Source organism: Morus notabilis, unplaced genomic scaffold (genome assembly GCF_000414095.1).
Source record: "Morus notabilis unplaced genomic scaffold, ASM41409v2 Scaffold2693, whole genome shotgun sequence".
Classification (NCBI taxonomy): domain Eukaryota; kingdom Viridiplantae; phylum Streptophyta; class Magnoliopsida; order Rosales; family Moraceae; genus Morus; species Morus notabilis.
The window spans coordinates 126,449-141,839 of NW_010362811.1; the positions used below are offsets into that span (position 1 = coordinate 126,449).

A 15,391-nucleotide genomic window follows, 5' to 3' on the forward strand; every position below is an offset into this window, starting at 1 on the left:
ATTCCTACTATAAAGGTTTTTTTTGATTTTTTTTTTTTTTTTTTTTTTTTTTTTTTTTTGGGTACTTAGATTATATTGTCTATATTGTTCTTCCATTTTGGCTTTTACATGCCCAACCAATGTACTCAAGCGCTTCAGTGCGGATAGCAGGGCATTGCTTGAAAGCACCTGAAAACTAGGCTCTTCTTTTTTGGTTTTATATGTTGCTACAGTGACAACTAGGACATCTAACTAGCCAAGTTTTGAGTTGGGTGCAATATGACACTTAGATTATATTGTCTATATTGTTCTTCCATTTTGGCTTTTACATGCCCAACCAATGTACTCAAGCGCTTCAGTGCGGATAGCAGGGCATTGCTTGAAAGCACCTGAAAACTAGGCTCTTCTTTTTTGGTTTTATATGTTGCTACAGTGACAACTAGGACATCTAACTAGCCAAGTTTTGAGTTGGGTGCAATATGACTCTGCCTATGCTTTTATTTATTAACCTTTTATAATTATATATTTCTTGGAGACGGATTATGCATGTTGGGGATAACTATAGGCGTTTCAATGAAAAGACCTGCTCGCGCCCTTTAGATAAAGGAAAGAAAAAAGGAACTTCTATGGTAGATATTAGGGATTAGGGACTGCACTTTTTAACTATCGGTACGAATTGTTGTTTTAATCATTGAATTATGATTTTAATGGCTTAATAGGTGAGTGTTTACATTAAAAATTTATAATACGTGATATAAAATTACTATAATTATAGATCACGCTGTTACAACAATTAAAACAATCTATCAATAGTTAAAAAGAACAGGTACTATCCTATAAATTTCAAGAAGAAAAAAGGGGAAGAAGAAGACAACTTGTCTTCTAAATATGCAACGAATCTACTTGTAAATTTGTAGTCACCTTGAATTTTCGGTCTAGAAGTCAAATCTCTCTTCACTAAAGAAAAAATAATTAATTTTTTTTTGAAAAAAAATGATAATAATATTTTTTAAAAAAAGGACGGTTTAAACGGTACAAATGTATGTTACAACCTTAATAGCTCGTTCACTTTGCAGATTTGAGTTTTTAATTCGAGCTGAGATGTGACATTTTTTAAGAGCTTTTTACTGTAGCAGAAAAAGTTAGATGTGATATTTTCTGAGAGTTTTTTACTGTAAAAATTTAGAATTGAAAACTCAAATCGGTGAAATAAACAAGACCTTAATTGTTCAGTTTAAGGCAATGCAAGAGTAAGAACTACTTTGACGGTACAAATTATGCCACGTCATCAATCATTGCGTCAGAAACCAACGATAAAAACTGATAGGTTAAGGCTAAGGCTAAGGCTGAAGCCGAACACATTCCCACAGAGAAAGAAAGAGAAAAAGGATATGGCGGGAGGTTGTGTGCGTTTGAAGAGCGCAATTCCAATTCCAATGGCGTGCGCAAGAGAAGGCGAGCACCTCACAGTCAATCTCCCAGACAAGGCCCGCAATTCGAGGGTTTTGGTCCTCGGCGGAACGGGTCGGGTCGGAGGATCCACCGCCATTGCTCTCTCCAAGCTCTGCCCCGACCTCCGCCTCGTTGTCGCTGGTCGCAACAGGTTAAAAAACTTACACATAACTTTTGCCAAGAAGTAACAAATTAATGCTGTGATGATAATGAAAATTTGAAATTTTAATGTGGGACATGGCTGGCAGGGAAAAAGGAGCTGCAATGGTGGCGACTCTTGGTGGAAACTCGGAGTTTTCTGAAGTTGATATTAACAATGTCAATTCATTGGAAGCGGTCCTTAGTGGTTCGTGGATTCTTCTCAAGTTCTTATATAATTACTTTTCCACATTTGTTTAACTGATACTTGTTAGTTAATACTATTTTTTAATAATTTGTGTTAACTAAATTTAATTGCGAGACTCGAAAATTCGGCAGATGTGGATCTTGTAGTACACGCGGCAGGGCCATTCCAGCAGGCAGAGAAGTGCTCTGTACTAGAAGCTGCCATTAACACCAAGGTGAGCAAAGGTAAAAATCAAACAACATCAACATGTAACAATGATGGAATCTGATAAAAATCTGACCTTGCGAAGAACACAACAAGTGGGTATTAGACTCTAGCTGCCCAAAGTTATCCACGCTATGACCTATGTTTTTGTGTTTAGCAGATAATAAATAACCATAAAAAAGTGTTCTTATTTTATTTATTTATTTATTTTTCTCTCCACAGACGGCGTATCTTGATGTTTGTGATGATACAAACTACGCGTCGCGTGCTAAGTCCTTGAGCGATAGAGCTGTTGATGCAAATATTCCAGCCATTACAACTGGTGGAATTTATCCTGGAGTGAGCAATGGTCTCTCATAAGCATTCTTATTCTGTAAGACAATAATGTTATAACCTGATCACCTTGTGCCTAATTTTCATAGCTATGATCACAGTAATGGCAGCGGAGTTGGTTCGTGCGGTGAGAAGTGAAAGCAAAGGGGAGCCAGAAAGGCTAAGGTTAACAAATTCTACTACCATTCTTAACTCTTGGCATCTAAACTGCCCTTTCTTTTTCTTCCTGGTTTATTTGCTGCAGTCAACAGGAGCTCCAATTTCCTTTATTAAATGCCTTGGCAAAATCGGCAGGGGAAAAAATCTTTTTGTAACTGACAATTGTTTTGCGGATTCTTGACCTGAACACTCATGTGTAACTCTACTCTTTCAGATTCTACTACTACACTGCCGGTACTGGTGGGGCGGGTCCAACAATATTAGCCACTAGCTTTTTGCTACTTGGAGAGGAGGTTGTTGCCTATAATAAAGGTCAGTTTCTGCTTTCTATATCTTATTTCACGCTTCATCTCAACTTCTACATGAGACACATGATATGGTCTATGCAATCAGGAGAAAAGATCAAACTAAAGCCATACAGCGGAATGCTCAACATTGACTTTGGTAGAGGCATCGGAAAGAGAGATGTTTATCTGTTGTAAGTGCAAATGGTTGTTCTGTGAAGATCTATTGAAATCCAATCATGATACACACAAATGATTGTTCTTACTTATGCACATGTTGTAAATATGTCACCTAGAGATAGATGTCTGAAAGATCTTATTTTCAGGAATCTGCCTGAGGTTAGAAGTGCTCATGAGGTCCTTGGAATACCAACTGTAAGCGCTCGATTTGGAACTGCACCATTCTTTTGGAATTGGGGAATGATAGCCATGACGAGTCTTCTTCCTCCGGTACCCTGCATATATCTTCCCACATGACTTGAACTTTTTCTAAACTAGGTCTAGACCTGTGTTGTGATTTTCTAGTGTAGGAATTCATAGTATATGATTCTTTCCAAACAATATGCATCTGTCATATCTCAATAAAATAGGATAAAATAGCTGAAATACTTTCATTTCAAATGAGATATTTTTAAACAGGCTTACCAAGTTGACCAAACACCACTTTTCAGGAGTCGTTGAGGGACAGAAGCAAAGTCCAGCAGTTGGTTCAGCTGTTCGATCCTGTAGTCCGAGCAGTTGATGGGATTGCTGGAGAACGCGTGTCAATGAGGGTGAGCAAATGTAGAAATGTGAGTAAATCTCTCAACATTGTTGTTTCACTCTATTTGATCGTCACATTCCGGGCAGGTTGATTTGGAATGTTCTAATGGGCGCAATATAGTCGGGATATTCAGTCACAAAAGACTTTCTGTGTAAGCTTTTCTTGCTTCTCAAACGTCTCTGAACATCAACGCTTTTTGCTAGATGATAAGCTTGAAAAATTACCAGCAGAAGGCTCTGAATAAAATATGATATGAACGTGATTTATGTCTTCCAGATCAGTAGGAACTGCAACAGCTGCATTTGCTCTTGCGGTTCTCGAGGGAAGCACGCAGCCTGGGGTTTGGTTCCCAGAGGAGGTATGTTCAAGAGTTGAAAAAGAAAATTATCGAGATTCGAAAGCTAAGCACTCAATTATTTACAAAAACATTTTGTTGAATCCTCTCCATATACAGCCTGAAGGAATTGCTACGGAGGCTAGGGAAGTTCTTCTCAAACGTGCTGCACAAGGAGCATTCAATTTTGTAATGAACAAGTATGAATTTCTGATCCAGAAGAACTTTCTTTTAGTTGTTTCTTTGTTCCTTCTTTAAGTTATTGACTACTGATATTTTTGTTTTGTTTTTTCCCCCCCCGGGTTTAATAGACCTGCATGGATGGTTGAAACGGATCCAAAGGAGCTTGGATTAGGAATATACGTATAAAATTCTCAAAACACACAAGTCAGACTTCAAATTCCTTATTCAGCTCAGCTCCTCCACTCTTCAAAGGTAGAGTCGTCATTCAAGTAGTATTATGCATTAGACCAATAGGGTTGAGCATCATAACTAATAAAAAGTGGACCCACTTTTAGATCTTATGGGCGTGTTTAGAACTCGTTTTAAAATGATTTTATTTTTTGTATGAAAATGAAAATGAAAACGTTTTCAATCTCAGACAGAAATCGTTTTTGAAAATGCGTTTAGTAGTTTTATCTAGATATTGTTTTCAGTATAAAAAAACTCATTAATATATATATATATATATATATCTCTGTGTTCAAGAGATGAGAAAATGAAAACAAAACATAAAAAATAACTAAAAATCGTTTTTTTATTTCTCTCTCATTTTACACTAAACTAAAAAATCGTTTTTATTTCCGTTTTTTATTTTTATTGCGCCAAACGCCGTTTTAAAAATGTTTTTATTTTTTCTTTCTCGAAAAATGTAAAAAAAAAACGGGATCAATTCCAAACACGGCACATATTTCAGTCTCATTCTCTTTAATGTTGAAATGCTTATGTGATGAATCTTACATTGTGATATTGCGACATAAGTGATGATTCTATCACAGGTGGTATACTTGGTCTTAGCTAAAATGCTTGTGCTCATTCTTGTGTGTTACAGGTGGTGGAAGATAAGAACTTTGTTGAGAGGCTGTGCCCAATTTCAAGAAAACGACAACCAATTAAAAATTATCTTCACGTGAGAAAATAGGTTATTGGCGATCTGTTGCTCGATTGATAGCCATCTTGTTGTACGTGGAAGTATTAACATGACTTGGCAGATGGTAAAAAATTTACAATAATATACTTCCTTGTTTACCATCTTGCTATATTATAAATCAAAGAGTTTGAAAAAATGTCCCCTTAAAGGAGAATAAGGGAATGTTTAGTTGGAGGATTCAAATAATGATTTGAATCATAGTTCATGATTCGTTACAGTGTTTTTTCTCATAAAAAATACACGTAAATTAAAAATAGTTCTAATCACATGATTCTAATCCATAAACTAAAAGTCTTCTAAAACTTCGCAAAAAAATTATGGAAAAAAAAATCTTCATTCAAATTTCAAACTTACTTTTTTTTTTTTTTTTTTTTTTTTTTTTTTTTTTTTTTTTTTTTCTTGTTTTTGTGGACATATAATTAGAAAGAAAACACACAACTATAACCTATACAATAAAAAAGCTCTCACCTCATAATTTATCTACATTCTTTCCATAAAAAATTCAATAAGGAAAATATCAAAAAAGAAGAAAAAGAGAAAAAAAAGAAACACACAAAATCCCTTCTCCAATTTCATTGCTTTCTTCTTCTAACCAGATTAGCAGACTGCCCAAGCCAGTTAATTTCTCATTCTAAGGTTACTCATCTGCCTGTTATGGTTATATTTCATCTCTTCTGTACACAATACTGGATGATTTACAAGGCATCTTTTGCTACAGAGAACACCTTCTCTTTCCACAAACCAAGCTTATTCAATCACTCAAATCATGATATCATCCAAGCTTCTAACCACCTTTAACTTTTGAGGAAAAATCTCTTCGTTTTTCCTTTCCCTTCTTAATGTAATTCTCTTTTGTGGGGGTAATCACTTTTCATATGCTGGAAGTTTCTGCATCTGTTCGACCTTTAAACTGAACATTGTCTACGCGGCAATGTAAAATGATCCATCTTGTGGCTAGACCCCTTCTAAAACTTTTTTCTAACGTTCGAAAAACCAAGACATGTCCGAACAAGGTTGTCATGAGTACCTAGTTGATCGAGTGGATTCCGGCCATGCCGATGTCGAGGTACCATACGATCTCCAAACATCTCTCCATTGTCGCCTACTTCCACTTCTTTCAAACGGGTAATTTTGGACATCTGTTTGTGCTCTAGATGTGCTGCTTCCATTTCGTTTCTTTTGCGCATTCCTCATCTCCTCTTCAGCGTCATACCGAGCACGCTGCAAAAAATGTAGTGGTTGATCAAATAATCATCAGAATCGTACTGCAAGATATTTAGTGACAAACAGTTCCGGAGCTCGGTAAATAACAACAGACCTTGGTAGGATCTGAAAGAACTGCATATGCCTCTCCAATCATTTTAAATAGTCTGTCGGCATCTTTGTAGACTTCTTCTGCTATCTCCTTCCAAAGCCCATCATCACCATTCTCACTTCTTGCCAAGAATTGACCAGCCTAAAATGACACGGAACACGTTTAACAATTACGTAATGAAAGAACTCTGCAAATTAGATTGCATTTCAGAATAAATAAAAATAAAGCAAGTGGAAAGAACATAAGAAATTGGTGCGGTTCAAACTTTGGATCACATCCACAGACAAAGACGATAAAGAATGTCTAGTAATAAAACAAAGGAGATAACAAAAGAGTGTAGCTCTCATAAAATCCAAAACTGCTACACCCAACGAGCTCTCACAAAACAAACAGACAAAATAATGCTCTCAGATGCTCATTACACTCGCACACGCTCAGAAAATCTCAAGATTTCTCTCAATTTTCAAATGGGCAAACTGAGCTGCTAACCACTAATATGTATATCCATACAATGAGTGGGTGTGAGCTGCAAGCATATAAAGCTTCGGTCTGCAAGCTTGCCCGCCCATGTTAGTGACCTTGGGCAGCTTCTGCCTATTGGGCAGGAATTTGACGAGCTTGGGCACCAAGCTTGCACAATAACATGCTTAGTGACCCACAGGACAAGTAATGTGGCTCGGTATTGGCCACAACCCAGCAAAACTCCACCTTGGCTAATATTAACCCAAGGTCTTCATTAGATATATGAGTTGTGCAAACAAGGCTCATTGGATGACTGAAACAGATTTGGCAATATTTGTGGTACTATTGTATTAGCCAAGGTGGAGATTTGTTAGGTCGTGGCTAGTATTAAGCCACATTACTCGAACCATAGCAAGCTTGAAACTGTAGCAAGTTTGTTCCCCAAGGCCCAAGCGCATTAGAAAGCTGCCCAAATTGTTGCCTGAAGTCCATGTTGCCCCTGTTTCCACTGTTTCCCCTTTCTATATATATAGGCTGCAATGCAACTCATCTTGGGCATCCAAATATAGAGATAAATTAGTATGTGAGCTGTGTGAGAATTTGTTATTCTCTCTTGCTCCATGTTGTGAGACTAATCTCTTCGGTTAGGTGGGTTTTGGGTATCATGAGAGATCTATAGGCTCTTGCCTCTTCGTAATCTCTCTGTTTTGACAGCAAGAATATCTCAGCATCCTTGTTGTGGACATAGGCCAAAACCATACCATGTAAATTTCTTGTGTCTTTTTTACTTATTTAATTTCATGTTATATCCTGAAATATAACCTAATTTGGCAGTATTCCTAAGTCATAACAAACAAAAATAGGCAAAACACTAAAGCATAAAATACTATAAACCTTGTCAGGATGATGCTTAAGTGCAGCTTTCCGATAGGCCTTCTTAATTTCTGATGTCGAAACAGATGGATCAACTCCCCTGCCATCATTTCAACTTACACTGCATCAATTCACTTACTTAAAGAGCGATATCAATTAAAATTCTTCAGTATCTCATAAAATAGTTGATAATAGTTATCCATATATGATGCCATTCAAGTATTCAAAAAATCAATTTGAGTAAACTGAGTGCGTCCTCAGGGAAAGCCTCTTCATGGAACAACAAATAATGCAAAATAAACAAATTCATAAAAATATATTTTCTCAGTCCTTGACACGTTTCTGTGTATTGTAATAATTCCTCCTAATTTTTACCAGCTTCATTATATTATCCACAAGAATGAACACAAGTAAAAAAGTGCTCACAATGTATGGAAAGAGAAACTTACAAGATGAGGTACATGTCCAAGGGAATATCTTTTCTGGCTTCTTCCTCTATTTCAGAAAGCCGCAAACGAGCCTGTCTCAAATCATTTGTGCTGCTAGTGGATCTATCAGATGCTCCTACGTGATGGGTTTTGTCCTCTACTTGTTTAGTGATAAGAGACACAAGTCTCTCAATATCTCGAGCTGCTTGTCCGTAATCTCTGATCATCTCATATAAAGTGGCTCTTCTAGAAATAGCCTATAAAAGTAAAACAAATGAAGGATCAAGGACGCATACAAAAAAGGGCTCACCAAGCAACATATGGCAGATGAGCTTTTTCTCTTTGGGACATCTCTAGATTATTTTATCACATCAGCTTAGAGATATACCTTCAAGTAATTTCTGTCAAGAGCTATAGCTAAGCTGCAATCCGCAATAGCATCACTGATCTGACCCAATGCTTTATATGCGGCAGCGCGATTGCAAAAACAAACAGCCGCAAAAGGACGCGACTCAACATTGCATGACAGAGCAGCAGTATAACATTCAACGGCTTCAGTATGCCTTCCAGCCTGAAATGCTTCATTCCCTGCAGCCTGGACCGGTCAAAATAAAACAAACCTATTGTTATTGACTGCAAATGAATAGTCAACTAATTTGACATCTCCAAAAATGTTCTTCTTTCCTCGGCTTCCATAAACATCTGATAAAATCTTCATTGTTTATTGCATAAAAGAGATATATCACAGCCGTAGATGTTACCTTATGACGTAAGAGCTCACGTACAGTGATGGCTAGGGGCAGTGATGATTCAAGTATTTTGCTCTCATTCCTGGACAATCATTAGAATTAGAAACTTCCACAAACAAAACAATATTTCCGTTGAACTACTAGACAGAGAAAATTATCCAACTATGGTTCTAAGACGAAAGGGTTATGAATTACCTATATGTGGCAGAAAGCTTTTCCTCTTGTTTCTCTAATAAAGACAAACCATCCTCAAGCCTTCCTAGATGGAAATGTGATTTCAAAGTAATACGGCAACGCCACATCCGGAAATAACAGTACTTAGAATGCTTGGAACCATCCAGATTAGACGACTGGTCAGAAGCATCAATCGGATAAGAGTTTCTTTCAGCAGAACCAAGGGTCTGCTCGCACAATTCAATCACCTCTTCATACCTTCGCATCTGCGTTATGCCACAGAAGTTAAACCCCACGACTAGCCAAAGATCATTCAAAGTCAAAGCAAGGGCTCTAAAAGACCAAGAGTCACTATCACAAGAAAGAAGCACAAACCAAGAAAAGAGCCTCAGCTTTCATTTCAAGTAATTGTTCAGAGCATGGGCTTATTGTCAGGGCCTCAGCAATAAATTCCAAAGCACTCTCCACATCACTAGATGTTTTCTTTTGCAAAATTTCAGCAGAACGATTCATGCATTCAGACACTATCTGTCAGCCATAAAAACACTGTTTAGTTTAAGATATTCAGCGATACAAAAGAGAAATAATGCAAAATCTATAACAAGAAAGGAGCATCAATTACAGACATAACATCAGGCCTCTCAGAAGTACCAGCCACATGGCATGCAGAAGCGCAAATATCAAATAATGTTACAACTTAAACTTGATAGTCACCATGAGTATGATTGAATGATAATAAAAGAATAAACAAACTACGGTACCTGCGCCTTCTGTAAGCCATCAGAAGCCTCTACTGCAATTTTTCGGTCTACACATACATCACTTTCCGCCTGTAAGCACCTCCTGAAATGCCGTGATGCATCTTCAACTTCCCCAATGGCAAGATAACAACTTCACAAATTTATTAATAAAAAAAATCATGGATTAGGGAACATATCTATCAGTAGTTAAAATAAAAAGGAGCACTACGTAACCCATGACAAGACATTTAAGAGGCCAACAAGGGAAATAGCAGACCAAAGTGATGACAACCCAGTGAGAAAACGATGCCAATGAGATATTTCATATACAACTCGAGAATGCAGCATCAAATAAATAAAACGGCAAATGTAAGTAATGGAATTAATTACAAAACAATACTATGTGAGTGTAAAAATTGAACAGCAGAAATATTGTACAAGAAAGCAAATTTTAAGAACTTACTTGGCAGCTCTGACTTGCACCCTGAGAAAGTTGGGATCTATTTCAGCAGCCATCATACAATCTCCAAGTGCATCTCTCATCTGTCCAAGAGATATACGAGTCGCTGCGCGGTTGCTATAGCAGAGCATCAATGCCCTAAGACAGCTCCTAGATGTCTCGCTCCTAGAAACACAACTTATCCCTTGTGTGTAACAATCCTCAGCTTTAGACAGATCTCCAGTTGCATATGCTTGGTTTCCTCTGATACATGACAAAACAGAAGATCATCTTTAAGTTAGAGACAACATAAATCGCACCAAAGAACACCAAATATGCAAACTTCCTGAGCTGCCATAAAAGAGAAAAGGAGATTAAAAATTCGAACCTTAGCCGCCACTTCTCACAAGCTTCCTGAGCTGCAACAGTTGCTGCAGAAGTAGAATCAGACCCTTGATTAACAACCTGAGTTTTACCCACCTCAGAACTATCTCTAATTCTGCTTTGCAGACTAGATGGATCTCCTTTCTGGCCCCGTCCCGGAGACGAAAGCAGTGAAGCTCCAGAAAATGGAATAAACTGTGAAGAGGATGATGCATAAGATATTTTAGAATTCGGAATTACATTGTTTGTATCATGGCCAACTTTGAGCCAGTTCTTCTTTTTCAGGAGGCGTTTTGACACAGGTAATTGGCCTTGAGCGGCAGAAGAGGCAGAAAAGGTGAAGTTAGACCCACCTAAATCTTCTGCACTTGAAGCAAATCCAAATTTTGCTCTGCCATCAGTGTCATGCCCATCAACATTTGAGCTTGAACTAGCTTCAGTCTCTATAACAGTGTTATCACTAATAAAGTCCACCTCCTCAGTTGCAGATTTAAAGCTTTCAGTTTCAGCCCCAGAAACAGATTCTTCAAGACCACCTTCAGCACTAATATTATTGTCAATGTCTTCCTCTTTTATTACATTAATGACATTGTTTATATCCATTCGTACGGTTGCCGCGGCCAAATCTTCATCGATTGCATTGGTTTCTGGTTTTGGTGGTGAATCAGTTCTCGGATAGTTGTCAAGACTGAAAGAGCCATCAGATGTCACAGAGTTTTCTCTAGAATATCGATTGTCAGCCAATGTCTCCTGATAAGGAGAAACATCCATAGGTGAATAGGAGTCGGATGCTTCGGGGCTTTCCTGGAAACTGCTTTCTGTAGAAACAAAATCTTGGCCAAGCCACAGCTGGACTGTGGTAGGACGTCTTGATTTCCCAGTGCCGCTCTTTTTCTTCATTCCTCCATCCCTAAATGATTCCCTCGTTGCATGAAATTCCACCTTCTCATTTAAACCAGAAAATAGACTTGTTTTTGTTGTTGTCTTGAACCCGAAAGAGGGTGTCGCAAAAGAATCCTGTTTGCTCGTAAAGATAAATTCATCACACCTCTTTTCATCATTCTCATCTACTCCACTGATTTTGGCATCATCTTTCTTTTCGTCTGAAGTAACTTTATCCGGATTGTCAAACACATTGTTACCGAAATACCCAGTTGGCATTTCCTTTGCAAATGCATTGGAAGAAGCTGTTCCCACATCTGATTGAAGAAAAGTGTCCCCTTTCCTGCTTCCTCTATTCTCCTCCATGTTTGAGGCGGGTTTCTCTCTGTCATCCTTTATGTTTAGATTCTTGATCTGATCAGGAAGTGTAGTTGCAAAGCTTCTTCCAAATTCAAACTTGTTCACATCATCAGCGTTAAAGTTGACACCACTACTTCCATGAACCTGCTTAGTTTCTTTAATATTCAACTTCTTACTCAGCTCACTTGGCAGTTCTGACTCCATGTTTTCGCAGACAGAACCACCCACATTGTCAGAACTCCCAAATCCAAACTCAACATTCGCATTTGCACTTAAATTAATCCCTCCACTCTTAAACCTCTCAGTCTCTTTCTCATTCCCGGGATCTTCAATATTCAACTTCCTTAAATCTTCAGGAAGCTTGGAGATTTCATCCATGTCCTTTTTGCTCAAGTTTTCCCTACTCCCAATACCACCTTCAATATTCAACTTTTTCATATCTTCCGGAAGCTTAGACATAATGCTTTCACTTCCAAATGCAAAAAACCGACCTTTAGCTTGAGCTGAACTCGCCATAGCACTTGAATTTGGACTAAAAATGTCGTCTTTTGCAGTCGCAAACTCACTCGTATTACTCCCAATTTTCAAGTTCTTCAATTCCTCAACAACCCCTTTTGCAACACTTTCACTTGAATCATTTCTACTCGCTCCAAAGAAAAATCCCTCACTGCCAGTACTCTTCCCAAACCCAAAATCACCAGAAACCGGTCTCCCCGTTTCGGACCCGAACGAATTCTCCGAAACGGGCCGAAAGGGATTGTATCCAAGATCAACCTGGAATTTGGGAATCTCCGAAGATCTCGAATTCTGCGAACTCGGCCCTTTCCTCACCTTCACAAACCTCGGCCTCGTGAGACCGGACCCAGATCGAGGAACCGGCGGAGTCTCGAACCTGAAATCTGATTTGTTGTCGTTAGAGCTCGAAAACCCAGAAGCCATATCGCCGGCATTCGACGGGTTCATTGCGTGCGACGAGGCCGGATGCTGGTCCGATTGATTTTCCCGAGAAAATCCAGAGAAATTGAAGAAAAAAGGATGAGAAATCTGACCGTTGGAGTGTTGTTGGGTGATCAAAGCCGGCGACATGTCAAAGTGGTAGACATGAAAATCGGATGGTTGAAAATGGTGATGCTGCTCATCAAACTCTGATGAAAGAGTTCGTTAGAAATTATGATTAAGATATATAGAGAAATATAATATATACACACACACACATATATATATATATTAATAAGAAAAGAAAATATACAAGCGTGATATATAGTTGCGTGTTCCTTTGATTCAAAGGAATTAGAAGTAAGAAGAGAGGAGATTGTTTCAGAGATTCACGGGTGCAAGAGAGTTCTTCATGTGTGTCATATTGATCCCTTTTTTTATCCTCAGAAAAAGCATTTTTCATAAAAGTGCACTTTTGTTTTTGTTTTTATTTTTTTAAAAAAAAATAATTTGCTGCTTTTATTTTATTTTCCTTTTTATTGCCTTAATCTTAATCTAGTGTATTTTCTTTTTTTTTTTTCCTCTCTCTTTTTGGTGTTAGTTTTGACCCTGTGGAGATTTTAAATAATTGGCTGATTGCTCATCAAGTGACCCTTGGCATTAGTTCGGGTACAATACAACCAATCAAATGACATCACCGGAAAGAAATAAAAAATAATGAAAATAAACGACTGAAAACTCAACAACGGCGTCAAAATAAGTAAACGACAATATTAGGAAACCAAACTATCAACAGAGAAATTGATTGATTATAAAATGAAAGGAATCAGCTTAGTGACACGAAGCAGAAACGACGGACCGACAACAGAACCAATAAAAGACATCAACATAAAAATGACTATAGAAGGAACGACATCACCGGCATTTGGGAGATATAACTACAATTGAATAATAGGAAAAGCGTAGCCCCGTTCATTTCGCTGATTCGAGTTTAGAATTTGAGTTTTTCTACAGTAAAAAGCTCTCACAAACAATTACATCTAACTTTTTTACTACAGTAAAAAGTTCTCACATAAAGTCACATCTCAACTCGAATTAAAAACTCGAATCAGCGAACTAAACGGCCCTAACATTATCCTTTTTGTAAGTCACATTTTTATTATTCACCTCCTTACTAATAACTTTCTTTTATAAAAATAAATCAATTTAAACAACTTAAACCAAAGAAACAATACTGAATAAGACAATATTATTTTCACATTAAATTTTAATAGTTAGTTCTATAAGTTTCTTAAATTCAATATATGAACCGCAATAAGTAAAGTAAGTTAAAGGACATTAATGGATAAACGACAATAATTTGGTAAAACGACAGCATGCAAGACCACCTCAATACAGAAAAGAAAAATACAAATAAAACGGATCACTGACTTTTGTGACTTAGTTATCATACAATACAAAACGACGTGAGCTAAAAAATGACAAAAGCCACAAAACGACCTATAATGTCAACAAAAGAAGTAAACGGTAATGTGTAAGTCTGTAAACAGCATTAACGAATAAATGACATGAACAGACGAGACGACATTAATCAAAAACGATAATAACTTAAAAAAACAAAAGAAAAAACCACAAAAAATATACATTAGCATTGAAAACGACATTGGAAAAGGGACACAAATTTTGTACACTATTGAAGCCCCCGAAAAAAATTTCAAGTTGCGAAGAGGACGTACAGGAAAATCGATACGTACCACCAACACACAAATTGGTAATAATTTATGAAAAACGACATAAACTGAAAACAACAGTACATGAAACGACAACAATTATTAATACGACAAAAACCTGACCATATGACTAGGATAGGTCCTAAGGATTCTGGGAAAAGCACAAAACCTCAACAAAAACGACACTAACCGGAAAAGCAACAAAATCTTTAAAAAATGACCGAAGAAACGCAACGTAGGCTGAAAAAAACGTAGAAGCCTTATATGAAAACCAAAAACAATAAATTGTTTTAGAATAGTGCATTCACCTAAAATAACATCATTTGATCATTTTAAAGCACTACGTACATGATTCTGAATAAACGACGACAAATAGAAGAAATGAACGCAAAAAAAATCCCGGAGGAACCGTAGGAAGAACAAAATGGAAATAAAAACGCTATTAAGGGGAAATTTGGAAACCACAATTTGTTCAATGGAATAAATAAGATATAAAATACCATATAAACGACAATAAAATAAATCGACAGCAATATTAGACGTTTGAAACCTTAGAAAACAGAAGAAAATAAATGGCGATAAAAAAAATTAAAAAAACAAATTAGAAAACTACACAGTATAAAAACGACAACAGCAAACAAACGACAATGCCGTTTCAGACAAGAAGTTGGTAATCAAGGCAAGATCATGGTCTCAAGTTCAACAGCCATAAACACTAATTTATTGAGCAATTCTTACCCACCAAACTCTAGGTATATTGGGTTGAGTCCCACACTGGTTGTGCACTAAGTCTTTAGTCATATGTGGGCTTATAAATGAGAGCTTTATTTATTATTATAATCATGCTAAGAATTAGAAATATTTGTTTCCCAATTAATATTATCTCTTTAGATAGTTTAGGTAATTTTAGAACCG

At 37.1% G+C, this 15,391-nt stretch overlaps 2 protein-coding genes across 3 annotated transcripts; one reads left to right on the forward strand and one right to left on the reverse strand.

The window, feature by feature from the left end:
* Window positions 1-1,345: 1,345 nt before the first annotated feature.
* Window positions 1,346-5,141, forward strand: LOC21389053. 2 transcript variants are annotated; one of them, XM_024168756.1, is made up of 14 exons: window positions 1,346-1,582; window positions 1,680-1,777; window positions 1,909-1,991; window positions 2,204-2,330; window positions 2,416-2,479; window positions 2,688-2,785; window positions 2,867-2,951; window positions 3,084-3,207; window positions 3,429-3,530; window positions 3,607-3,671; window positions 3,797-3,878; window positions 3,975-4,054; window positions 4,166-4,289; window positions 4,906-5,141. In XM_024168756.1, the coding sequence occupies exons 1-13, from the start codon at window positions 1,371-1,373 to the stop codon at window positions 4,221-4,223; spliced, it is 1,278 nt and encodes a 425-aa protein (XP_024024524.1). In that variant the 5' UTR covers window positions 1,346-1,370; the 3' UTR covers window positions 4,224-4,289; window positions 4,906-5,141. The 2 variants fall into 2 exon arrangements, with proteins under 2 accessions (XP_024024524.1, XP_024024525.1); XM_024168757.1 differs by having other exon boundaries at window positions 3,084-3,132.
* Window positions 5,142-5,411: 270 nt separating this feature from the next.
* On the reverse strand, window positions 5,412-13,136 carry LOC21389054. The gene is made up of 11 exons (XM_010102941.2): window positions 10,573-13,136; window positions 10,209-10,448; window positions 9,767-9,896; window positions 9,381-9,533; window positions 9,027-9,271; window positions 8,844-8,913; window positions 8,471-8,677; window positions 8,104-8,339; window positions 7,676-7,754; window positions 6,323-6,460; window positions 5,412-6,225 (listed from the first exon to the last, which is right to left on the reverse strand). Exons 1-11 carry the CDS (start codon window positions 12,894-12,896, stop codon window positions 6,022-6,024), a joined length of 4,026 nt encoding a protein of 1,341 aa, XP_010101243.1. The 5' UTR covers window positions 12,897-13,136; the 3' UTR covers window positions 5,412-6,021.
* Window positions 13,137-15,391: the final 2,255 nt, after the last annotated feature.

Excerpts from the sequence above, each read along its gene's own strand:
- LOC21389053 (XM_024168756.1), top strand. The coding sequence starts at position 1,371 with ATGGCGGGAGGTTGTGTGCGTTTGAAGAGCGCAATTCCAATTCCAATG. Across the intron at positions 2,786-2,866 it reads GGTTGTTGCCTATAATAAAG|GAGAAAAGATCAAACTAAAG; the intron begins GTCAGTTTCTGC and ends CTATGCAATCAG. Across the intron at positions 3,879-3,974 it reads GGGTTTGGTTCCCAGAGGAG|CCTGAAGGAATTGCTACGGA; the intron begins GTATGTTCAAGA and ends CTCCATATACAG.
- LOC21389054 (XM_010102941.2), bottom strand. The coding sequence starts at position 12,896 with ATGTCGCCGGCTTTGATCACCCAACAACACTCCAACGGTCAGATTTCT. Across the intron at positions 8,340-8,470 it reads TTGACAGAAATTACTTGAAG|GCTATTTCTAGAAGAGCCAC; the intron begins GTATATCTCTAA and ends TTACTTTTATAG. Across the intron at positions 7,755-8,103 it reads TTGGACATGTACCTCATCTT|GGGAGTTGATCCATCTGTTT; the intron begins GTAAGTTTCTCT and ends AAATGATGGCAG.